A 27,326-nucleotide genomic window follows, 5' to 3' on the forward strand; every position below is an offset into this window, starting at 1 on the left:
AAGGAATTTCTGTGGTGGGCTCAAGCATGCCAAACAAACACAGGTCTCCCATTCTGCAAGCCTCAAGCAAATCAAGTCATCACAACAGACGCCTCGGACTACGCCTGGGGGGCGCACATGACAGATCGGTGCATTCAGGGCATATGGTCCCAAAAAGAAAAGCACCTACACATCAATCAAAAGGAAATGCTAGCAGTAATAAATACTATTCTAGCTTTCAAAGACCTACTGCATCCAGGCCAGCTATTGATAAGGACAGACAACACCACAGTAATGTGGTACATAAACAAGCAGGGAGGAACCCATTCATACCCCCTATGCAGGCTAGCCATGTCTGTTTGGAACATGGCTCTGGAATTACAAATCGAACTTCAAACACAGTACCTGCCAGGCAAGGAAAACAGACTGGCAGACAACCTAAGCAGAAATATGACAGACCCACACGAATGGAAGTTGCATCCTCAAGTTTTTACAAAGATAATTCAAGCATGGGGAAGGCCAGACATAGATCTCTTTGCCTCCCACAGAAATCACCAATTGGCAAAATTCTGCTCAAGGACCTTTCATCCACAGGCCTGGAAAGCGGACGCACTCTCTTTCAGTTGGACAACAATGACAGTTTATGCCTTTCCACCTCTTCCTCTGCTGCCCAAAGTTCTATTAAAAACCAGAGCAGACAGACCAAAGATGATTCTCATTGCTCCAGACTGGCCAAGACAACACTGGTTCCCACTCCTGAGTAGCCTGACGCATTCCCCACCATGGATCCTGCCTCTAATGCCTCTTCTACTGACTCAGCACAACTTCAAAACTCTTCACGGTCAGCTGAAAACACTCAATCTAGCCGCATGGAAGATTCCTTAAAATCACAACAGACCCTACTCTCCAAGGAGGTGCAGGACGTCATCTTGGCGGCCAGAAGACCTTCTACTAGAAAAGCCTACTCCGCAAAATGGAAACGGTTTTGTGCCTGGAATGAGAAAAAGGGCCAGAATCCTGGAATACTGAATTTACCTCAAATATTACAGTATCTAGCTGAGTTGCTAAGCAGTGGACTTTCATTCTCCTCCATCAAAATCCATGCCTCAGCCATTTCTGCAGAATACAACACTGATCCTCCTTTATTCTCTCACCCCCTCTTAAGACAATTCCTCAGAGGGGCTAAGAATATAAACCCCCCAAGGAAACAACCAGTACCTGCTTGGGACCTCAATTTCATTCTAGAAAAACTGACCTTGCCTCCTTTTGAGCCAGCTGCTTCAACAGAACTGCAATATTTGTCCTGGAAAACAGCCTTCCTGCTGGCTATCACCTCAGCTCGCAGGGTTTCGGAACTACAAGCCCTCATGGCTGTGCAGCCTTTCATCATTTTCCATCAGGACAGAGTTTCCTTACGAACTAATCCTCAAAACAAAGGGGAGAGACTACTACATTCCTTGGACATTCACAGGCAGCTACGTTATTATTTGGCCAGAACAAAGCCTTTCAGAAAATCAGAGCAACTCTTTGTGTCCTATGCTACAGGAGCTCAAGGGAAGCCTATTTCCAAACAGACGATCTCAAAATGGATAGCCCACTGCATACGCTTTTGTTACTCTTTTCATGGTAAAACTGTACCTGCAGGCATCAGATCTTACTCCACAAGGGCCACAGCTACCTTTTCAGCTTTCCTCAGGGGGGGTTCCTACCAAAGATATTTTGGAAGCTGCCACTTGGAATTCTGTACATACTTTCTCCAAGCACTATCACCTACCATTATACTCCAAATCTAGAGCAGGCTTTGCCACTGCAGTCTTGCAGGGCATCCTAGCTCCTCCAAGTTCCACCTAGTGCCTACCACCCCTTTTTTTAGCTTTGGGATTCTACCCATTTGTTATGACTGCAGCTGTATGCACGATGAACATAGTACAGTTTTGTACCTACCATAAATGTAGATGTTCGAGTGCTAATACAGCTGCAGTCCAGGTTTCCCTCCCTCCTTCCCCTCTTGGGACAGGCCTAATGGCTAACACCTCCTCATACAACCTGATTGAGGTATTCTTTTATGGTGTATTTGCTTGCAACTACTGTTTTTTGATTATATTGCATTTCATTATTACATAAATTTATGTATTGCCTTCCTTCTGGGGGCACCTGACATCTGGGGCAAGAAAAACTGAAGAAAATGGCGTCGGCTGGTTCTTTTATACCCCTGTCGCACTGACATCAGGGAAGAAGCGACGACAACTGACGCCGGACCTAGACTTTGGAATTCGGCCGACCGAGGACCCGCCTGACGGCAGGAAAACCCATCTGTTATGACTGCAGCTGTATTAGCACTCGAACATCTACATTTATGGTAGGTACAAAACTGTACTTTAGTTGTCTTCTCTCGCCTTCTTTCTTGCATCCCACCAACCATCCCCCTAGCCTGGACAGACAGAGAAGATCTTCTCTTCCTTGAAGGGTCCTTATATTCCCTTGTTTCACCATCTAGGTGTCCTAGGATATATATAGTGTAGATAACGATCTTTGGGGGGTTTTATCCTTCTTCCTCCTCCTTTCCAGTTGGAGGATTTTGTTTATTGGCCTATGCTAGGTTTTTCAGCTTCCAAACGAGATCTGGGGAGTTATCGCCTAGCATCATGGGATATAGGGTTGCCTCGAGCCGGTAAAATAAGCTCTCGAGCTTTAGTAAGTGGCCGAGTCGGAGCCGAGGATCGGCTCCGAACCCATCCAGCAAGAAAGAAGGCGAGAGAAGAGAACTAACATGGAACGTTATGGTAGGTACATAACTTCTCATTTACTCCCACATGGATTATGACTCGAGTCATATTGGTAATTGTGGTCCGGTGACCGGAGTGCATGCATAATGTGGTGGATCCTAGCCTCTGATAAACAACTGACCATAACTTTCTCCTTACTCAGCCTGGTGAGAGAGACATCAGTGTGTCTCATGATGGAGTCTTCAGAGACTAAAATGTTGGATTGTGTGGTGGCTTGCCCTTTGTGCTTAGAGGTAGAGGCTCCATGAGATGTTGCTGTATGTGTTGATGTAGGTGGTGTTTTGAATGAGCACATTTGGGGCTGCTAAGAGTATTTGTTATGTGTACTTTGTCTAGGAGGTCTTTGTGCTTTAGGAAGGTTACATGCAAGTGCCTCAGCATATGTGGGTCGATATGCCTGCTTTGAATTGTGCATGATGGGTGCACTGTGTGTACTGACAACCTTATTGACATTAGGAATACTTTTGTGTGAGAGATTTGCCTCCAGTGACATTATGCCAAATACATCTCTCACATACCATATCAGTTTGTTTGAGAATTAACTTATCGTCAGTAAACATGAGGCAATTTCTGCATTGCCTCAGGATGGCCATATCCACCAAGCTGGTAATGGAGACCGTAGGAAAGTTCATATCCATGGCAACAAACCATTTTTATTGATTAGACAGTTGGAGTGAGAATATCAGTCAATGTCATGAGTATCTGGTTTGCAACTATGTGGACAGTGCTTATCCTTGCAAACTAGTTGTGCTGTGTGCAGCTAGGTACTGGAGAAATTTCAGTTGTGCTTTTACAGGAAAAATGTCACTCAGGGTGTCTTGTTTGTACAGAGCACTACCAAACAATTGATAGGAAACTAATAAGTACTCCCTGAAAATTTTAGGATGAAGTATTTAGGCAGATATTCTGTAGTTGGAAAGAAACCAAGCAGTGCTTACTGAAAAATTAGCTTGTCAAGAATGATGAAAAGATGGGAGTCCCATGAATGGCTACTGCCTGGCTACTACTGGTCTTACCACAGCTTCACTCTGTTGATACAGTGCTCCTTTGCTGCTTCTCTCACCAGAAGCAAAATTTTAGCATCAGTCCCAAGAAGAGAAGCAGGCCACAGCCTGTTTGGTGATCCACAGTCTTGTACCAGATGATGCAAGGGTCTGTGGGCTTGTAGCCTTTTCCTGGTAGATGCCTTGAATAGCAACCAGACCAGTCAGGAATGTTAAACACCCACACCCACACCCACACACACACACACACACACACACACACACACTCCAACCAGAAGCACAATGCACTCTGCTTCTTCTCTTACTAGGACTAGAATATAAGCACAGATTCCAAGCTGTCACCTATAAACCAGTTATTAGGCTTTCTGGTGATCAGCTGTCTCCAGGAAATAATGTCCCTGTACTCCTTCTTGCACCAGGAGAAAACAGAAGCACCAATTCCAAGATGACTACTGAGAGGCATATTGTGGGCTCTCCAGTAACTGGTGGTCTTGCAGTAGATGTTTAAAGGTAAGATGAACAAAATGGTTTATCCTAAACACTACAGTGTGCACTAAGCAGTTAGATATGAAAGTGGGTAACTTAAGTTTTAGCTGTCTAAGAGGAGAGCCACTATTTTTAAAAGAGCAAGCTAGATTGCAAAGGGGGTGGGCACTTTTGTATTCTTGTACTATGGGCACTTTTGTATTCTTGTACAATGGGATGGCCAATAAATTTAAACAGCTGAAAGAGAGTGATTTCACAAAATGATAATTTTGTGCTTACTCGCACCAGCCAGTGAAAGGAGAGAGGGAAGGAGATATATGGTCATTATAATGGGCCGGCAACACGAAAGACAGCGGTATTTAAGAACACAACACCAGCAGGGTGAGAAGGTGGGAAGAATTCTGTCTGACTCACACGAGACAGAGCTCTGGTCTGTTTTCAAGTTTTAATATGCAATTACAAGCAGAATACAAGTAAAACACAGTGTAAAGAAAATAAACCACAGTATACAAAATAGAAAAAGGTAATTAAGTAATACAAAATACAAGAAAACAAAAGTAAACTAACCTTTCCCTCACAGCAAGCTCCGGCAGAGTCTGGGTTAGCCTTTCCAGTAAAGCTTTGAAATGTTTTATTTTACTCCTTAAATAGAAGGTTAGTTCCTAGCTCCACCCCCTCAGTTCACAGCTGATTAATCTTAACTGATCTGCTCTAACTTCCGTGTGACTCCTTAATTGACCTGTTCTAATTTCTGTCTGACTTGCAAGAGACAGAGCTGTGGTCTCTCTTCAAGTTTTAATATGCATTTACAAGCAGAATATAAGTAAAACACAGCGTAAAGAAAAAAAAAATCACAGTATACAAAGTAGAAAAAGACAATAAAGTAATTCAAAATACAAGAAAACAAAAGCAAACTAACCTTTCCCCTCACAGCTAGCTGTGGCAGAGTCTGGGTGAGCCTTTCCAGTAAATCTTTGAAATGTTCTACACTCCATATGTGAAAGATACAGTTCTAGCACCAAAACTAATCATCCTTTCAGATTCCACTTGTGGAATTTGTGAGAAGACAAATCACTTGGTGGAGATATTAAATATCCCTGAATCCAGATCTTCCAATTCTTCCCTCCTGGTCCAAGGCAGTCAGTCACCACAGACACCTAGAACTTTACTTGGGGGGCAGTGTCAAGGGGGATAAAAGTACAAGTTACCTCAGACAACAAAGACAAACAAGCTCATACATGTAAAAGAGCTGCTTGCGCTTATCAACTCTCTAAATCACCTCTGGTCCGCAGGACCACTTCATGTTCTTACAGACAATTCCACAGTGATGTGGTACATAAACAAGCAAGGGGATCCAGATATTACCATCTTTTGCAAACTAGCCATGTTGGCATAGAAAGTAGCTTTACAACACAGTCTCACTCTGCAGGCATCCTATAGTCTGTCAGTGGAAAACTGTGTGGTAGAAGAGCTGATCAGGACAACGGCAGGCCCTCATGAATGGAATCTAGATTGGGAGTCTTCCATGATTTGATCCATCTGTGGGAGTTCCTCATGTAGACATTTTTTCCCCTCTTGTGTGAACCAACTGGCAAAATTCTGCTCCAGGACTCGATGTGAAAGGCTTGGAAGACAGATGCCTTGTCTTTTCTTATCCCTGGACAGGAATGTTCCACCCTTTACACAGATATCCAGGGTACTGCTGAAGATTCAGAAGGAATCCCACAGGATCATTGCGGTGACTTTCTTCTGGCCTACTCAACATGCGTCTCCCTTCTTTTGGAATTGGATAGGGCCATTTACTACAAATGTCTTGCAGACTGGATCTACTCACTCAAGAACAGGGGTGTTTGATACATCCTGACCACAAACAGCTTCAACTGACTGCTTGGATGATAGCGTCTTAATACCTTTGAGGCACCTGCTTACTGAGGAAGTGCAGCAGGTACTAATGGAGGCAAAATAAGCCTGCTACTAGAATCATACATAAGCAAATGGAAAAGGTTTTCTAGTTGGTGCTAACAACATAACCAATACCCATTCATGGTTAGTGTTTCTCTGGTTTTATAAAATTTGTTTGAGTTACTTTCATGTGTCCTGTCTTACTCCTCTACAAAGGTTTGTCTGCCATTTCAGCAATCTGCCCTTGACTCCCCCTCTTTCAAGGCATTGTCATGTCAAAATGGGCAGCACAGTGGTTAGCATTGTCGCTTCACAGCAAGAGGTTCTCCAGTTCGATTCTCGGCTGAAGTGCCTTCTTTGCAGAGGAGTGTGCTTGTCCTCCCCTGTGTTTCACATTGGTTTCCTCCCATATTCCAAAGATGTGCATCTGGAGTATTTCTCCACAGGCCTCTGCTGAAAATGGGCTTTTTCCCAGTCGGACTTTTCCAGTAAATAATGTTAAATAAATAAAATGTTTTTGAAAGGGGTATTGCATAACAGACCTCCAAGAAAACCAGAGGTTCCTCTTTGGGATCTTAATTTTGTGTTAGATAAGCTAACACTTGCTCCATTTGAACCAGGTCATCTGGCTTACTTAAGGTTCTTAACATGGAAAACAGTTTACTGATTTCTCTGACCTCTGCAAAAAGAGTATCTGAGTTGCATGCTGTTATGATGGGTCAACTTTATCTCATTTTCCACAGAGACAGAGTTTCTTTAGGCATAAAAGAATTATTTCTAACAGTGATATCTGAATTTACTTTAAGCCACACTGTCACATTGTGTTCTTCTGTGAACTTAAACATGAGGGAGAAAGGATGTTTCATACCTTGGTTGTCCACAGACAACTCTTGTACTATTTTTACAAAAGAGCAGAATCTTTCAGAACTTCTGAACAGTTCAGTTTTTGCGAACATAAGAAAAAGGGGCAACCTGTATGAAAGCAGACCATTTCCAAGTGGCTGTCTCAGGCTCTCAACTTTTGTTATTCCCAGCACAACAAAACTATTCCAGGCTGGGTCAAGACAGACATAACCAGTCCTTGACTTCATCTATAACTTTTTGGATGGACTCTAGTATTCTAGAAATAGTAGCTTTGTCCTCTGTACATTATTAAATTCCTTGTCCAGGTCTAATCTGGCTTTGCTAGGGCTATTCTCTGGGGTTCCAGGACCCTTCCATTTCCACCTCCCAGTTGCTCTAAGCTCTTGTAATATAACCATGCAGCTTAGGCTACTTCAGCAATAATAGGTATGTAAGTAAACTTAACAGAACAGTAGATGTTTTGAATGATCACTGCTTTAGTAGATGCTCTCTTCCCCCCATCCCCATTGATTTTGGTGGATTTCTTTTTAACGTTAAGAGTGTGGACCTTTTTTTGTTATTCCTAGCAATGTCCTCTCAGGGCTCAGCCTCTTGGTCTCAGTTGGAATGAAAGCTGTGAATGGCTTAGTGCCCAAACCTACAGTTAAGTCAGCTCAACTCAAGCTGACTAATGGTTTAAGTGTTTGAAAGGTTCCCTGAAGCTTTGGAAGCTGTTTGGCTATTATATCCTATGCAGGATATAACCCGTATAGCTTAGGCTACTGCAGCAATGATAATTTTTCTGTTATGATAAGTTTACTTATAGAACAAAACTTAGAGGCGGTAAAACATTGAGTGGTGACTCACATTTCTACAGGAAATGGTCTAGCTTTGGCCATTCAGACTAAGATATATTTCTGAAACAGCATGAGATTTAAAGAGAAAAGTTAGTGGGTTCTTCATGATCTCTGCATGGAGAATGAAAAAGAAGTTATTGAAAGCTTTCTAGGTGCTAAAACACATCTGCCTAATGTTATAGGGAAATAACCAAACTCTTGAAAAAGGTTTAACTATAGTGGATGCTGGAGATGGAATACTTAAATCATGCACATTCATAGTTTCATCCTACACTTGCAAAGAAGTTGTATAGCACCATTCAGATGCATTTACTATGTTTAATGCTTCTGAATAGCTCAGCAGGTAACGCTTGCCTTTGATGCCATAAACTTTGGAAGGATGTAGATTCTGTCTCCACAGCAGGCAGATATTGACTTTGCAGTAGAATATTGTGAGATTGGCTGCTCTCCTGAAGTGCTGTCCTTCATATGAGATGTTAAGCAGAAGTTGCATCTGCCCAAACTGTTGTCAGTTCAGGTGGAAATTGACTATCCTATGACATTTGTCAGGGGAAGTGGGGGTTAGTTTTCCTCAAGTATCCTGACCAAATTTTCTCAAGCCTGTGCAAATATCACTTCAGGCTTTCTCTGAAACAGGGTCATAGGCTCAATGGGGTCTACCTGGTCAGTTCCTGCAAATAAAATAAATGTTTGCTGCTGCACCTAATATTCATGTGTAGTAGGGTGCAGACAGCTACTGCAAATGCTGTTATGAAAAATGGATCAGAAAGAAGCTGGGACATGAGTGTTCTACAGTATAGATGAATGTGATGATTTCTGCAGTTATCAAATGTAGCTGCTACCTCACCTTTAAACAAAACAGTCATGGGTATACATGTGTAGGTCTCTGACTTGGATTTCAGAAGCAGTCTTAACTGAAGGGCTCTTTGTTTTTAATTTCTCATTTCTTTTGTTGCTTTCATCCACTGTCCATTGTTAATGGGAGAGGATCCATTTCGAAAGTGCATTAACACATAGAGAGACGTGTTATTTCCTGATAAGAGAACACCCGGTAACAAAAGGTGCCTTATGCCTTAGAATATGACTGAGTGTGCTGTTATCAGGACATAACTAATATCTCTTGTGTTAATGCTTTCTTAAAAAAATCAATAAAAATGTTTGTCAAAATGTTTACTTTTGGCTTTTTAGAAGCTAATGTTATAAAGTTTAATAAGCGAGATATTTATTAGGCTAACTTGGAGTCAAAGAGCAGGCCATTTGAGAAATTGTTTTTCATCATTCTTGATCCCGCATTGGTGCATCCCAGGTAGCTGTGGCCAGTATTTCACATTCCTCTTATTCTGACTGATAGATGTAAATCGTTTAGTAACACGTTTGAAAAGATTATTGTAATGTGCTTCACCCTGGGTGTTTTTCTTACAGTTTTAATGTGATGTCTCTGATTGCTGTACTTATAGGAGCTTGATGACTTGTTCAAAAATCTGGATCGGGATAAAGATGGGAGAGTAAGTTTCAAAGAATTCCAGCATGGCCTTTTTAGTCATGGACCTACATCTTTGTCTTCATGTTCAACACCATTTAAGCAGAAGAAGGCTTCAGTTCATCAGGTGAGTCAGTAGTTGCTAGCATAGTTTGTAAGTGACAATGTGAGTGTTGGTTTTTGGGACCATGACCGCTTTTCAGTTTGTTAAAGCTGATCATTTTGTTAATTTCATTCCATTTGTTATTTATTACATTGGTTTGCTAAAGGACTAGTAAATTATATCCTTGGCCAGCTTTAAATAGAATAATTTGGCATGAGTAAAATAGACATGCAAGATATTCCCACAGTACCGGACTTCAGAAAGCTTAACATGAGTGAATTAATAGACCTCACTTTGTTTTAGTTTGATAAAAAGATGGAAGTAATATACTTCCTCAAAATAGCTGATTAAGTTTTTTCATTAAAAGGATGAATAAGCCAAAGGTATAGTCCCGTGATCCTTGTGGAGTGGTTTTCTTGGAATATTTGTATTTTACAAAATCTTGAACTGGTTTGGTGGTTCCTTTCTGGTCAACAGAATAGCCATTTTCCAGACTGTGCCAGTGTTGAGGATGAATAAAGCCCCTACTACAGCAAATGCAACCCAAGTTTGATTAGTGGTTAGGGTGTTGAATGGTGCAGGCAGGACAGTTAGATGTAAAAGGAAAAGGCGTATTTGCTGCAGAGTGAAACGCACTTTATTCCAATGAAAAGGTGAGTGCTTTTGAGGTTACCCTCTTCTTCAGACCTTAATAAAAACTAAATATACACTCACAGTTTAAATATATAAAACAACCAATAAAAACATACAATAAAATCAGTGGGGCAAGCCCCTTTTTCTTAAAAGGGGCTTTAAAGAGACAACACTATTCAAGCTGGGTGGAACTTAAGCCTTAAAGTCAACTATCCATCTTAGCTCTATATATTCAGTCTCATTACAAAGATCTCCTTCTGTAAGGCTCTCATTAATTTTTTGTAAGACTAAAAACTTAAAACTATGTTGGGCACCACAATCTAAAACATGCTTTGCCAATGTATTTGTAGGTTTGTTGTTACGTATATCATTCAAATGCTCCATAACCCTCTCCTTCAGCATACGGTTAGTTTTACCTATATAGGATGCACTGCATTGGTTACACTTGGCTAAATACACTATATTCTTGGTGCAGCAGTCCGCATAGAAAAAAATTCTATGGGTGTTAAATGCAATGGATGCTTGACCATACACGTGGACCATATGTTGGAACAGATCTTGCCAGCCCTGCAGGCATAAGTACCTTTGCTCTGCGAGGTGAATCTTTCATTCGTTCAATTACTTTTATAGCATAAACGCTGTTTCAGATTTTTGCTGTTCTTAAAACTGAATCTGGGAGTAGAGCCTACAACCCTACTAATCTCTGGATCTGTTAACAAAATGGGCCAATTCTTCTTTACTATGTCACAGATCTTATTGACGTCACTAGAGAAAGTCAGGCACAACCTATTTACCATCTCTGTACACTTTCTCCCTTCATTTGCAGTAGTAGAGAGCCCTTCAGAAAAATATGGTCTAATTCTATTATACTCCAAAGTACTTATTTCTTCTATAGCTTTGTCTACTTCATACGCCTTATACCCCCTATCAACAAGATCTACTCATAAATTCACTAATGCCTTTTGTAGGTCCTTCTCATCAGTATGCAGCCTCTTATAGAGTAATACCTGATTTTTAACTATATTCCTAGTTGTATGTCTGGGGTGCATACTAGAACGATGGAGGATGTTGTTCTTCCTACAATCTTTTCTGTATAGCCTAGGTGAAATGTTACCAAACATTTTTATTGACATTGATGTCTAAAAAGTCAGTCTTAGTTTTGGAGTAATGCATAGAGAAAGAGAGATAAGAGGTGGTACTCCCTAAGAATCTAACAAAGCTCTCTAACTGTACTTCATCACCATGCCATGTAAAAAAGATGTCATCAACGAAACGTTTATAGAAGGTGACATATTGCTTAAACACGTCACAACAAAAAAAATCTCTTTCTCCCAATAGGCCAGCACGATGTTAGTGTATGTATTCGCATATGCTGTGCCCATAGCGACCCCCACTTTTTGGAGAAAAAACTCATTCTCAAACAAAAATCCATTATTTTCTAGAATTAAGTCCAGTAAGGCACAAATCATATTAACTTTAGTGGTGGAAAACTTACTCTCTTTGCTCACAAAATGCCCAACGTTCTCAATTCCCTCATCATTGGGGATCACTGTGAATAGAGAGTTCACATCAAGTGTTACAAAGTGCACATTACTAATGTCAGTGTCATTCATATGACTGGCCCAAACATACAATTGCTCCAAGAAATGTTTAATGTCTCTCAATACGGTGTCTATGGTATTTAACACATTCTTAAGTTGTTTTTCCACATATATAGACATGGGCTCCGTTAGCCATCCCCTACCTTAACACAATAGGTCGGAGAGGAGGTTTCAGCTGATCTTTATAGACGTTAGATAGACCATATATAACTGGTATGGTGGGGTACTCAACAGAGAAGTATGTGAACAGTGAATAATCAATTTGATTGGTCATCAGTAGATCATATACATAAAAATTTAGCCTGTTTATGATACCATTCACCTGAAACTTTTGTAGGACAACATAAACCCTACTGTTATGTAACATCTCATGCATTTTTTCAATATACTCTGTTGTATTAAAAGTAACTATCCCACCACCCTTGTCTGCATGTCTAATGACCAGGTGTTCAGCCCTAGTCAGCGCACCTAGCGCTTCATTCTCAATAGCTGTGAGGTTATAGAAACAGTTCTTGGATCTCTCATTCATTGACTTTCTCAGCTCTTCCTCACACATTTTTATAAATGCTTCCATGGCTGGTGAATTGTTGGCTACAAAACAACAAGGCTTCTTAAATTCACAGGCATTCATATTGTTCACATCTCCATTCACAAATACAGTTTTAAGTATAGTGTTCCTAGCAAACATATTTAGTTGAATAGCAGTATCAACCAAATTCATTTTGTTTGCTGATACAAACGATAAACCTTTGTTTAATACAGATATTTGTTCTGTGGTTAAAACCACAGAAGATAGGCTGAAAACCAGGTTATTTGCGGTTGCGTGTGGTCAGACACCTGTTGTGCACTGGGGGATTGGATTGTATCCTCCCACGTCTCTTGCGACTCCGAGACCTCCCTTCCCTTATATCTTGCCTTATGGGCATTGCCTTTTCCAAAAAAAAAATGCTGAGCGGCAGGAGCCATCTGTAACCTGTTTGTTTACAGAGGAAGCATTACTAACTGTAGTTACAACCTTTGGTCTAACAACAGGTTCTTTAGCTACAGTATCCATGTAGGGCAGAATCCAACAATGTCGCTTCACTCTCAGCCATGGTTCCACCAGCAAACAAGTATAACTCCAATATGAATAAAAAGAAAGTGATGGAACCAACAGACCCAAACACAAATATTGTAAAAGGAAAATGGAGATAACACTTGTGTAGGAACACCGTGTTCATTTAGAAATACTGCAAATATAAAAGGAAATACCACTGCTATCCCAAAGTGTCCCACCAGCAAAATTGAGGAAAACGTAACTTCTAAAAAACTGTAGGACACACCACGAGAACTTAATTGTAGTAAAATCACAAATCCAACTTTGATAAAATAAACTTACTTTATTCCATAGATATACAAAAAAAGAAAGAGATGAGCGCTTTCGCGTGTACTGTGCACGCTTCTTCAGATCTATCTAAATCATTCTAACTCACTGTTTATATATTATAAAATTTCATTCAATTACATCAATTAGTTAATAATCATTCTATTAAGCAGTCATCTAATTACAAAATGCATCAGTGCTTATAAACTAAGGTTTACTATCATTAGCGTTCACATTTTCAGCATACGGCTCAGCCTTCAAGATTTAGACCTTGTGTGAAATAGACAAACAACAGATAAACAAATAATCACAAAAATTCTATATTATTATAATTTAAAATTTAAAATATGTATACTTTTTAAAAAAGATATATGTATTATTGAAAATGTTTATAAATTCTATAAACTAGGGCTTCTGACATAATCGTCATTATTTCAAACAACATGGTCATTCTAATAGGCTCCTAATATTGAACAAATAAGTAAGTGAATGAAACAAACAACTTATTCTTTATAAAAAATTCATTCTATATACCTCGTGCTTTATAGGAAACCATTCTATATAGAAAATCATCCTTATTATTTCTCAACAGTTTTGCGCCGTTTATATAACAAAGCAAGTCTCAAGAAGTTTGCAGGCAGACTTTATAGCCATGCAAATAATGAAATAAAACGAACAAATAATAAGATAAAACGAACAAATAGTTCTCTATAAATAAATCAATCATTCTTCTTGCCTCTTCTATTTTTCTGCAGCAAATGCGCTTCAGAATTTATCGCAACTGATTTTTTGCAGGCAAGCTTTTTAGCCATGCAAATCGCGAGTTTGGTCAAAAATATTTACCTTTACAGGCTGAAAACCAATATATCTCCTTAGCGCAAACTATGGCTATAAAGTCTTGTAAAAATGCGTGAGATGTTATATGACAGTAGGGTTTATGTTGTCCTACAAAAGTTTCAGGTGAACGGTATCATAAACGGGTTACATTTATATATATATATAATCTACTGATGACCAATCAAATTGATTATTCACTGTTCATATACTTCTCTGTTGAGTACCCCACCATGCCAGTTATATATGGTCTACGTAAAGTCCATAAAGATCAGTTGAAACCTCCTCTCTGACCTATTGTGTCAGATAGGGGATGACTAACTGAGCCCATGTCTATATATCTGGAAAAACAGCTTAAGAATGTGTTAAATACCATAGACACCGTATTGAGAGACAGTTAACAGTTCTTTGAACAATTGTATGTTTGAGCCAGGCATATGAATGATACTGACATTAGTAATGTGCTCTTTGTAGCACTTGATGTGAACTCTCTATTCACAGTGATCCCCAGTGATGAGGGAATTGAGAACATTAGGTATTTTTTGAGCAAAGATAGTAAGTTTTCCACCACTAAAGTTAATAGGATTTGTGCCTTACTGGACTTAATTCTAGAAAATAATGTATTTTTGTTTGAGAATGAGTTTTTCTCCAAAAAGTGGTGGTCCCTATGGATACAGCATGTGCAAATACATACGCCAACATCGTGCTGGCCCATTGAGAGAAAGAGATGTTTTTTGTTGTGACATGTTTAAACAGTATCTCACCTTCTGTAAACGTTTCGTTGATGACATCTTTTTTACATGGCATGGTGATGAAATACAGTTAGAGAGCTTTGTTAGATTTTTAGGGAGTACCACCTCTTATCTCTCTTTCTCCATGCATTACTCCAAAACTAAGATTGACTTTTTAGACATCAATGTCAATAAAAATATGTTTGGTAATATTTCAACTAGGTTATACAGAAAAAGTTGTAGGAAGAACAACATCCTCCATCGTTCTAGTATGCACCCCAGACATATAACTAGGAATATAGTTAAAAATCAGGTATTACGGCTGTGTGCTCCATGAACTCAATGAGGAATTAAACCCACAGCTAGGACAGCTGTTTAATCAAAGTCTTACCTCTGGATACGTACCCAGGGAGTGGCGCACTGCAACTGTGGTACCACTTCACAAAGGCGGTGCCTCCACCGACCCTGGAAATTACCGGCCCATTAGCTTGACAAGCCTTATCTGCAAAGCCATGGAGAGGATCATAATGGACCTCATAAATAAAGACATAGGGAATTTGCAGACTTTGGATCCAACCCAGTTTGGCTTTGTCAAAGGCAGATCATGCCTTTTAAACTTGGTTGACTTTTTGAAACAGTCACCAAAGCCATTGATGAGGAAAGGCAGTCCATACAGCCTACCTCGATCTGGCTAAGGCCTTCGATACAATACCCCACTCGGGTATCATTGAAAAACTCATCAGCTTAAATGTCAACCCATACATCACAAGATGGGTTGCAAACTGGCTGAGTGACAGAACCCACAGGGTCAGAGTTGCTGGCGCCATGTCAGACTCAAAGCCTGTCACAAGTGGTGTCCCACAGGGCTCAGTCCTGGGCCCACTCTTGTTTGGCATCTACTTTTCAGTACAAGCAAACACAGGAGGGTTATGGCTGACAAAGTTTGCAGATGACTGCAAACTGGGCGCCATAGTAGAAAACACATCTGACACAGATATCCTTCAGAAGGGTCTCACAGAAGCGGATAACTGGTGCCAGAGCCACGGCCTAAAGTTAAATGCCAAAAATGCATAGTCATACCCTTCGGGAAAAACAAGGTTACCCCTAGCTACCAAATAGGTGGCAATCCACTGAGCACAGAAGAAGTTATCAGGGACCTGGGGACCCAGGTTGATAGTAGTCTGTCATTCGACACCCATGTAGCTAAAGTAGTTAGGAAGACCTTCTACATTGCCCACCTTATCATGAAGGGATTCTCATCTAGATCAAGGGAGGTCATAGTCTCCCTTTACTCATCACTCATCAGACCAATGATTGAGTACAATGCCCCATTCGAATGTATCTGACCCGACACTTGCAGCAGCTGGAGAGGCCACAAAAGTTCCTCACCAAAAGGATAAAGGGTCTCAAAAATCTGTCCTATGCTGCCCGACTGAAAGAACTCCAGCTCTATTCAGTCGCCACGCTGCTCAGAGGTGACCTTTGCCTAACATACAAGGCCATGTCAAACCCAGATTTGATGAATATGCTTCACCTCAAAAATCTAGATCCATCAGAGCCACAAGGGCGGAGACTTAAACCTTGACACGGCTATTAATAGGACGTGCTGGAGGGATAGATTCATCACCCAAAGACTCCCTATGCTGTGGAACAAAATCCCGGTACATGTGAGGCAGAGCACCTCGCTGGCCTTGTTCAAGAGAAATCTTGACCAATGGATGGGAGATCGCAGATATACCCCAGGGATTACCTCAGTGTCACTGCTCGACAGAGGCACAGCAAAATAATGGGTATAGTTCCCCATACTAAAGGGGTGGCGTAAGCCACAAAATGATGGGCTAGGCTTGTAAATGCCCTCGGGCAGATAGCCTAGTATGAACCTATGAACCTAAGAGGCTGCATATTGATGAGAAGGACCTACAAGAGGCATTAGTGAATTTACGAGTAGATCTTGTTGATAGGGGGTTTAAGGCGTATGAAGTAGACAAAGCTATAGAAGAAAGAAGTACTTTGGAGTTTAATAGAATTAGACCATATTTTTTGAAGGGCTCTCTACTACTGCACATGAAGGGAGAAAGGGTACAGAGATGATAAATAGGTTGTGTCTGACTTTCTCTAGTGACGTCAATAAGATCTGTGACATAGTAAAGAAGAATTGGCCCATTTTGTTAACAGATCCAGAGATTAGTGGGGTTGTAGGCTCTGCTACCAGATTCAGTTTTATGAATAGCAAAAATCTGAAACTGCGTTTATGCTATACAAGTAATAGAATGAATGAAAGGTTCACCTCGCAGCGCAAAGGTACTTATGCCTGCAGGGCTTGCAAGATCTGTTCCAACATATGGTCCACTTGTATGGTCAAGCATCCATTGCATTTAACACCCATAGAATGTTTTTTATATGCAGATTTCTGCACCAAGAATATAGTGTATTTAGCCAAGTGTAACCAATGCAGTGCATTCTACATAGGTAAAACTAACCGTATGCTGAAATAGAGGGTTATGGAGCATTTGAATGATATACGTAACAACAAGCCTACAAATGCATTGGCAAAGCATGTATTAGATTGTGGTGCCCAACACAGTTAAGTTTTTAGTCTTACAAAAAATTAATGAGAGCCTTAGAGAAGGAGATCTTTGTAATGAGACTGAATAAGATGGATAGTTGACTTTAAGGCTTATGTTCCACCCGGCTTGAATAGTGCTGTCTCTTTAAAGCCCCTTTTAAGAGAAAGGGGTTTGCCCCATTGATTTTTATTGTATGTTTTTATTGGTTTTACATATTTAAACTGTGAGTGTATATTTAGTTTTTATTAAGGTCTGAAGAAGAGGGTAACCTTCAAAAGCACTCACCTTTTTATTGGAATAAAGTGTGTTTCACTTTGCAGCAAATACGCCTTTTCCTTTTACAATATTTGTGTTTGGGTCTGTTGGTTCCATCACTTTCTTTGCATTCATATTGGAGGACAGATAGATGTGCCCATCCTGAGAAATAGGGATAATGATGGCCACCAGGCTTGCACTGTTTTTCTAATGACAGGGCCTTGACTGGAGAGCAGAGGATTTTAGTGATGCAGGGAGTCATTACCAGGAAGAGCTGTGCACAGAATACCTAAGCTATTGTCAGTAACTCCTGTTGGAACTTTTTATTTACTTATTTATTTATTTATATTTGTTGAACGGGAAATTCCAACTGGACGCAGGTCCTTTTTCAGCAGATGTCCTAGGAGAAAAGCTCCATATCATGTACATGATAAATAGAAATACAAAGTTGCAGCAATAGTAAACAACATTACAGGTTGTTGGCCTTAATGCAATAACAAGATATTGATTATCCTGTTTGGCATATACTTCTCAGAAGTACAGGCAAGCATGGAAGGGCTGTGGCTAAGTTTGCAGACGACTGCAAACTGGGTGCTATAATAGAGTCTCCGGCCGACATGGAGATCCTCCAGAAGTGCCTAAATGAGGCTGATGGATGGTGTCAAAGCCATGGTCTCAAGCTAAATGCAAAAAAATGTGTAGTACTCCCCTTTGGAAAAAACAGAGTACCCGCAAACTACAACATAGGAGGTAATCCCCTGAAATCTGAAGAAGAAATAAGGGATCTAGGGACCCAAGTAGATAGTCTGCTTTCCTTTGATAACCATGTTGCCAAAGTGGTTAGAAAATCCTTCTATGTGACCCATCTGATCACAAAAGGGTTCGCATCAAGATGTAAGGATGTAATGGTGCCCATCTACTCTTCCCTCATCAGACCCATTATTGAGTACAATGCACCAATTGGAATGTACCTGGCTAGACATCTCCAGCAGCTGGAGAGACCACAGAGGTACCTAACCAAGAGGATTACTGGCCTCAAACAGTTGCCCTATGCAGCACGATTGAAAAAGCTAAGACTGTTCTCTGTTGCATACCGCTTTCTCAGAGGCGATCTCTGTCTAACGTACAGAGCCATGTCCAACCCATAATTGTTGAACATGCTCCATCTTAGCAAAACCAAATCTACTCGAGCTACACGCTCTAGGGATATAAACCTCAACGCAACAATAAATAGAACATGCTGGAGGGATAGATTCCCTTCGCAGAGACTTCCCTTACTAAGGAACAGGGTCCCGATCTACATAAGACAGAGCCCCTCACTATCACTCTTCAAGAGGAACCTTGATGAGTGGATGGGTAACAGAAAGTTCACACCGGGGATCACACCAACAGCACTAATAGATAGGGGCCAAGGGTACTAGCTGCTAGTACAAGGGTCTAGAGAACTACTAAAGGGGCGGTGAATACCACACAACATGGCTGGGCTAATATATGCCTTCGGGCAGATAGCCCAATACCAACCTATGAACCTGTGAACAGTATATACAGTAAAATGTTGCAAGTTAAGATAGTTTCTTGTTGTTTATAGTATTAGTAACAAAGTTGTCAGACAATATTTTAAAGTATGTAAAGACAAATAGCTAATTCTGACTGTGGTTAGTAGTGGCGGTAGCATAGTTGAGTTAAGAGCCTAGGTGTGGGGGTGGTAAGGGTGGGGGTGCTAGTCTGGATTAGAACAAGGACAAAGCCAATGCAAATTTAAGTGGAATTTGAGTGCAGTCTTGAAAAAGGCTGCTGGAAGGTAGAGTAGTTGTAGAGGGTGGAAGATTGTTCCAAAGTTTAGATATGGTACATTAAAATATGGCTTCTCCTGCTGAGTTTTTGGGTTTGGTAACAGTGAGTTGATTTTTGTTGCTTGATCTTAGGGGCCTAGTGGAGTGGAGAAGGGTTTGAAGGGGAAGGGATGTTAAGGGGGGGTTATGAGCGAGGGTGTGTTGATTAAAGTGAAGGAGTTGTGGGAGTTGTAGCCAGTTTAGTTCTTTAAAGGAGATACAATGATGGCTGCGGTAGGAGGTTCCAGTGGCAAATTTAGCAATTTTGTTGCAACAAGCATCCAGCTTGTGTAGGTCTGTCTGTCTAAGGTTGGTAAGAATGGGGGATGCATAGAGTAGGGTGGAGATTAGCTGGGAATTTGCTATGGAGATTATAGCCGCCTTGGTTAGGAATTGGCGGCTTCGATATAATGCACCAAGTTCTTGTGAACTTTTTTTATTGTGAGAGATATGTGGGTGTCAAAACTAAGTTTGTTGTCGATTTCCACACCGAGCAATTTTGTGTGTTCTGATGGAGAGATTATGGTATTGTCTTTGGCGAGAATTTGAAGTGGGGGGTGTTTTGGGTGGCTTTGGAAGGTTGGAATAGGAGAAGTTTTGTCTTAATTGGGTTGATTCCTGTGTGATTTGTTGTAGTTCTGGTAGAGTGGGGGCAGAGCAGATTCGAGTAGAGTCATCTGCATACTGTATAAGAGATGCTTGTGTGGTGGCATTATGTAGGTTGTTAGTGAAAAGTGAGAATAGCAGAGGGCCAAGGGCATGTATGGGAGCACATGCATAAAAGTGTTCCTTGTGGCAATGTAGTTGTTAACTTTCCACAGGGAGCATGGTTAGGCCAAAAAAGAATAAAGGCTGCTGTTGCTGCTGGCAAGAACACAAAGCACCTTCTTGGCTGCCTGGATGTTTTTTTTTTTTTTTCTTTTCATTTAGTTTTTTTTCTCTTGATGGGTAGGTATCAATATATTTTTTTACATCAGTGGTTTTATTTTTAAATGACTTCATCTAAAACCACACACATGCATTTATATTAACAGGGTGAAAGCTGAAGCTTTCGCATTAGTGAGGAATGACCTCTTAAAAACCCCAAACACCTTATATTGAAGTTGTTAGATTTACTACCACATGTGGTAATAGCTGGTATGTTAAGCAGATTATTAACAGATATTTAATTTTAAGTAAATTCTTACCAGTGATGTTTAAATTCAGTTATAGCCAGGGGAAAGGTGTAGGACAACTATTGGCAAGAATAAATATGGACAAGTACAATATCTGATAAATGGGTGTCTCAAAATGTGGTAACTGTGTGCATTGTGGCAAGATTAACAATTCTACTTGAAATACTTTGAGATCATTTGCTATATGTGCAAGTTCATGGTGTGTGTATATATATATATTGATCTGATGTCTTCTCCATCTGGCTTCAACCTTTGTGTTTATTGGATCCGACTCTGATCTGGCGCAGGCCAAATCCATGAAACTTCAACTCGCTGGGCTCAGTCTCCCCACCCAAAGTCCTCTGCTCCCTAGAGAGTACCTCAGATCAAGTTTCCTGCAATTCCAGTTAGCAGCTTGATCCATGGCTCCACTTGCAAATGTCTTCTTCTGATTGGTATTTGTTGTCTTTTCTGTCCCCTACCCCTTAGAATATTGTTAGATTAGTTTTAGTTGTAATGTTAGAGAGATTTATAAGTATTTAGGAATAGAGTATTTTAAGTTTGGGCTTTTCCAGCCTTAGAGTGTTTTGCTTACCTTGTTGCCTTTATGCTTGTAAGTAGTTTGCATAGGGTATTTTTTCTCCTAGGTAGTGTGTACTGTGTTAATGTAGGTTCAGTTTGCTTGATTTTTGCTTTAGAGTTAGGTAAGGGTTTCAAGAAATGTGCTGCTTGTGGACAGAAGCCCCCTTTGCAGAATGCGCACATCAAGTGCATTTAGTGCCTGGGGGCTTTCCATCTCGATTTGACCTGTTATTTTTGTGAGGGGTTTGAGCTAAGGGGCTATCAATGAACAGAGGGAAAAGCTGGTATTGAAAGGTGGTCTCTCAGCCAGCCATTCTCCCTTGGCTTTGAAGGACTATTTGGACAACAGTCACCCTCCTTCCTTCAAGGACTCCAAGGCTTCAAATGGGGACTGTAAGATGTCCTCCTGTATCTCTGCATCTCTGCACCTGTTACATCTTCTGGTTTGCTGAACCTTAAGTTTCCAAGACCTTTGGGGCCCCTGGCGACCTCTGCTCCAACACTTTGCCAACCTCAGGAAGGCTCCTTTTTTGGCTCACAGTGTGGCAAGTCTCTTTTTTGGTAAAAGAGGAGTCTTCAGGTTGGGTAGCTACCCCCTTCTGCCCCTCCACTCCACTGGATTCTTCTCCTTCCTTGCCCCAGATCAGAGTCTCTCCAGCTTGGCTCTGACTGGCAGGTTCTTCGCTGCTCAGGCGAACCTCCAAGCCCCCATTGGTAGCTCCATTGGCTTGGTCAGCATGGTCAGAGGGCAGTGTCAAAACTTCAGATCTGGAGCAGCTGATTGGTCCTTCTTGCAAGGTCAGATGCAATTAGGACTTGTTCCTTCAGGTCTGGGATTATTTCCCAGAACCTCTGCTCTGTCACCCTGGTTTCCTCCTTCGTGCCCTTTTGATCCATGGTATTTGAGCCTGGTTGTAGGTTGGCTCTGATGCCATGGCTATGTTTGGTTACATTCCCCTCCCTTGGTTTCCTCACCTCTGGCTGCTTCAGAGCTGAGGGGATTTCAGAGCCATTGTGTCAAGGCAAGTGTTTTCAGGTCAGGTTTAACAATCCCAGCTTTGGGTTTGTCCATCCCACTCTGGGCATTTGCCCTCAACAGCTTGGCTGCAGTCTCATCATCAGGGCCTAGCTCCTCCAGGTTTTGGCACGTCTCAAGTTTCATTGGATCTTGGGACTGTTGGCTTCAGGCAGCTAGCTTCCTCCTCTGCCACTAAGGAGATCAAATTGTCTTCCTCAGCTAGTGTTCCATCCCACTTCTCATCTGTGCCTATGACCAGTCATCAGCCTTCTTCGGAGCAGCCCATGCTAGCTGGCCTTCAACCCATCTCCTTGCTGGGGTCCCTGTCTCTTTCCTCTGTCCTTCAGATAAGCCAGAGCGGGAAGTATTGGGCAAGAGGCGGTGCAAGAGGAAGCACATGAAGTCCCTGGAGGAGTCCCCTTATCGTGGATACTGACCTCAAGGAAGGAGAAAGGTCCCCTAAGTCACCATACTATGTTGCCTCCTTTGGCGATCTTTTGGAGCTTCTTCTCTAGTGCAGGGGTTGAACCACTGAAATCCATTCTCTGGAGGAATTTATATTTTTGGAGGCCTTTGGCATTGGCCTGTCCACACCTTGGGTGGTTCCATCTCTGGATGCAGTCATAGTTCTGGTGTCTTGCAGGGTGTGGAAGGAATTGGACACAGGGGAGCCAGTCCTCAAGAAGCCTGGCAAAATTCTTGTCCCACCTAAGGATCGGCTGCTGTGGATACGATCGTGGTGGCAATTGCCAGAAAGAAGGAAATGTCCATGGAGTGTTCCTCAGGTCATCTCCCGAACAGAGAGTTTTGAGCTTTGGACAGATTAGGGAAGCACTCTTTTATGTCTCAGGAACATTTGTTTAAGGGCAGTTAACTACCTTTCTCACCTAACAAGACTTCAGCACGATCTTGTGGCTGAAGTGTCTAGGAAAGTTAAGACACAGCAGTCCCCAGAGTTACAGAGGATGCTGGAGACCTCATCCCCCCCCCCCTTTTTTTACATCTATATTAAATTATCATGTATGACATGGACAAACGTACAGATATATAAATGAAAATAAAGCATAGTGACACAATCTCAGTTGCAAACATACATTACAAACTGTGCCATCAGAACTGTAGCTTGCAAACATACATCCTGACTCTCTAGTGGTTATTGTAAACTATCCCAGGAATGTTGTGCTTTCCACTCTCTCCTAAAGTTAATACCTTATAGTACCAGGCATATGTATCCTAACTTTTAAGACAAATTCTATATCATGTTGATGTCCTTCACATCTATATCCAGAAACAATTGGTGTCATGGATATTTTCTTCTTCTCTTTTTTTGTTTCCTTTGAAAGTAAATTATTTCAGGAATGTCATGCTTTGTGATGTCTTCAAAAGTTAATATTATGTAGTAACAAATTAATGTATCCTATCTTCTAAGAAATATTGTACATCTAAGTCTTGTCCTTACATTTTTGTCTGTAATAAATTGTACTCTTGGAGCTTTTCTCCCTGGGCCTCCACTGAAAATGGACTTGTATCCAGTTGTACTCTCCCGGTCAACAAATGTAAAATAACTAAAATAAATAAATGTATATATCCAGTCATTGTCAGTCAGCCATTGCATAGCTCATTCAAATTCTGCCTTCTTTTAAACCTCATTCCTCCTCTGCATGTATTGATCCCACATTTCCTATGTAATTTGCTCCTACCCTTTTCTAAAGATCCCAGTTCCAGTTGTTCTCTCTCTTGCTACCTTCACTACTTCTAGTAAAGTTGGTTTAGACTTTGATTTCCATTTTCTGGTAACTGCTTTTTTGGCAGCCATCATAATTAAACTCGGCAAGGAATTACTATGTTTAGGCAATTTCAATTCTGTATCAAAGCTCAAAAAAAAAATAACAACAACTTCCCTAGTTACTCCAGTTTGCTCACCCAGGATCTCTAACAGAGCAGTCCGCAAGGGATCTTTAAAGTCTGCCAACTCATTACACTCCCAGAAAATGTGTTACCACTTTCTTCCTCATCACACCTCCAATATTTGCTGTTTACCTGAAGAAAAGTTCTTTGGAGTCTACTCGGGGTATAAAAATACCTATGTAAACACTTCTAAACAAAGATCATACATTTTCTAGATTCTGTTGCATATCAGGGAGACATACATATCCCCCTATAGTTTCTTTATGAATTGCTTATCCAATTTCTCTTCCCAACCTCCTCTGACTGATTCTTATAGTTACCATGCAATGTTTTATATGCTGTACTAATTATTCCTTTCTTAATGGCAACTTCTGTTCTAGATTCTACTAAAAACTCTACCAGTGCTGATTTTCATTTAGGACCCCCCCTATTTCTTTCTCTTTGCCTATACTCGTATCAATCCTCGCTAGGGAAGGCAGTCTGTAACCTGCAGTCGAAATAAGTTCTTGGCACCTTCCCATTCTGTTACCTTCCCTCTCTAGTTATTTGCTCCCAATACCTTGGTTCCTTTGCCAGTTTTATCCAATATATTCCAGCCTCCTATTGTCTGTATCCCTAATTGCAGTCATCCCTATCGTCAGAATCTCCTTTCTCCATTGTGTTGGCTTAATTCTTAGACTGCTTTCTTCTACTTTATGAATATAATATTTTGTATGATTATTGTTCTCCTTAAAGGTCTGCATCCAAAATCCTAGTTTTGGTTGTCCTCTCAAGTCTATTGCCAATATCTCCATGAGGCTCATTTCTAATGCAGCCAATGGAGCATCATGAGCATCTGGCACAGGCATTGCCATGTGATGACACGTTTGGATATGGCTGTGCAATTTCGCACAGTGCTTCAAGGCATCCTTTATTAATGCCCCTTTCAGTGGCTCCTCCTTGTTTGAGCCAGAGCTTAGACACTCTCATTAGGAGTGAGCAAAACTGGTAGATGCTGTCTGCCATCAGAGTGCATTTGCAATCCCCCTCAGTGAACCTTTTCAAGAAATCAAAAGGGGTAAAAGTCTGTTCTTTAGAAAACCGTAACAGCCTTCCCAGGACACTCCTTCTGCATGTTCCACCAGCTACGGGGGGGGGGGGGGGGTAGATTATGAGGTGGACTATAATGGCCCGCAAAGGCAGGGATAGTCTGGTGAGCCCTTCCAGCGATCCTGAGGGTTTGCCTGACTGTCCTGCTCTGGAAGCAGTTGGAGCCTGGTTCTTCACCCAGAAACATGGGAGGCCATCACCTCAGACTTGTGTGTGTTGTCATATCCAGAGGCTGTACCATTCCTTTTTAGAAATCCAAGTTTCAGTCGCAAACATCTCCCAGACGTTCCATCCCATCAGAGACCGCAGACAGTGGTAGAGATTCAGAAGCTGCTGACAAATAGTCATCCAAGAGGTCCCAACAGACTACTCAAGGCTCTTTTTGGTGCCAAAAAACAAGGACCTCAGCTATATTCTAGATTTGAGAAAATTAAATCCCTTCATAAAATGGACCAAATTTCGGATCATCATGGTGGAATCCATTCCACCTCTGTTGAAGAAGGATGATTCAATGTGCTCGATAGACCTCAAAGATGCCTATCATCATTTCAAGATAGAGAGGCATTCCAGGACATGAGGCTCCTAGGCTTCTGGCTGGGGGCCACTCATTTTCAGTTCAGTGCCCTGCCATTCAGTCTCACCACTGCCCTATGGGTGTTTACCAAGTGCATGGCAGTCTGGCATGGATTTCAGGTCTTTCTATACCTGGATGATTGGCTCCTCACTGCTGCCAAGAGAGCTTCTCTAATCAAGGCCAAGGATACCTTACTCCAGTAGTGTGGCCATTTGGGAATAACTGTCAGTTATCAAAAGTCAAGTCTACAACCTGTCCAGACATTGGAGTTCATAGACTACCACTTGGATAACATCTCCCAAAATGCCAAGTTCCAGAATAATCAGCCTTTGATCCTAGGCAGTATCTGTACTTGCTCTTGTAAAATCACCAGCTCATGCAGTTTTGAATCTCTTGGGTCATATGGCAGCTTCCATAGGGTTGCTCCTCTTAATGAGGTACCACATGAGGGCCCTGCAATGGACTTTCGCAGTTCATTGGTCCTATTTGATGACTCCTGGGGACTTTCCTGACAGGTTGACAAAGATTTGTCACAATCACCCTCGGTGGTCATTACAGTCACCCTTGATGACCAACTGGAGACTGTTCATTCTTCTCCATCCATTGGCCATGGCCACCACAGACACCTCCCTTCTTGGGTGGAGGATCATTTGGAAGGGAGGACGGTTTAAGGGTCCTGGTCTTCTATGGAGGTGAATGTTCACATCAGTGTCTTGGAGATTAGGGCTCTCCTCCTTGCATTGCAGGCTTTTCAGGATTTCATCCCCACTGTTGTGATTTAGATCCAGTGTAATTTAGATCCAGATGGACAATCTATCTAAATAAACTGGTGGATCACATTTCTATCCTCTGTATCGAAAGGTCATGAGGGTTTGACAATGGGCGATCTTATCTCAATGGTTTCTGATTGCAACTCGCTTCACGAGAAGTTTTGACATTCTGGCCAACACTTTTTTGCAGGAATATTCTTCTTCCTCACAAGTCACTCTCTTCAAGAGGAATCTTGATGAGTGGATGGGAGATCGTAGGTTTACCCCGGATATCACTTCTGTGTCACTGTTAGACAGAGGCACAGTATATTGACCTCGAAAAAGGGCATAGCAAAATTAATTTAAAATGAGTGGCGAAAGCCAAACACACTCTGGCTGGGCTTATAAATGCCCTAGGGCAGATAGCCTAGTATGAACCTATGAACCTAAGTGGTCTGTGAATCTGAGGGTAGCAACTCGGATTTTTCGGTGCTGGGGCACTCTGCCTTGCGATCTTTTAGCCCCCCCCCCCCCCCCCAGACACCAAATGCAACAGTTATTATGCCTTAGTCCCTCATCAGGGGCAATCACCACAGAGATAATCTTCAGTATGCTTGGCTCCCAGGTCTTTTATATGCTTATTTTCCAGTTTCACTGATTAAGTTTCTTCAGAAGCAACCTATTGCAGAGCTACAGTGATATTCATAATTCCCTTCTGGCCTCATCAGGTGTAGTTCCCTTTTCTGTGACCTTTTCTGATATGCCCTGCTTTGGGTTCGGAGTCCCACTTTGGATCTCATTTCTCATCCAGTGGTTCCGGGTCCACTTTAGTGCTTCAAGTTAAAAGCATGGTTTCTCCAGGTCCCCTGATGACCAGGAATCCCAGGCTGTCAGATAGTGTTGTGCATATTTTGTCCTCTTCCAAGAAGCTATCTACTAGGAAAGTGTACTCAAGCAAGTGGAAGTGCTTTGTGGCATGGGAGGAGTCTTGAGGAC

At 41.5% G+C, this 27,326-nt stretch overlaps 1 protein-coding gene across 1 annotated transcript in view; it reads left to right on the forward strand.

Annotated features, from left to right (window-relative positions):
- The window catches only part of NINL (ninein like), a 1,970,063-nt gene that overhangs the window by 744,996 nt on the left and 1,197,741 nt on the right, over nt 1-27,326 (forward strand). Inside the window, exon 7 of the mRNA XM_044057633.1 lies at nt 9,315-9,464. Coding sequence (XP_043913568.1) covers nt 9,315-9,464 — 150 coding nt within the window. The remainder of the gene's footprint in view (nt 1-9,314; nt 9,465-27,326) is intronic.

Source organism: Protopterus annectens, chromosome 1.part2 (assembly GCF_019279795.1).
Source record: "Protopterus annectens isolate FY-2018-M chromosome 1.part2, PAN1.0, whole genome shotgun sequence".
Taxonomy (NCBI): Eukaryota; Metazoa; Chordata; order Ceratodontiformes; family Protopteridae; genus Protopterus; species Protopterus annectens.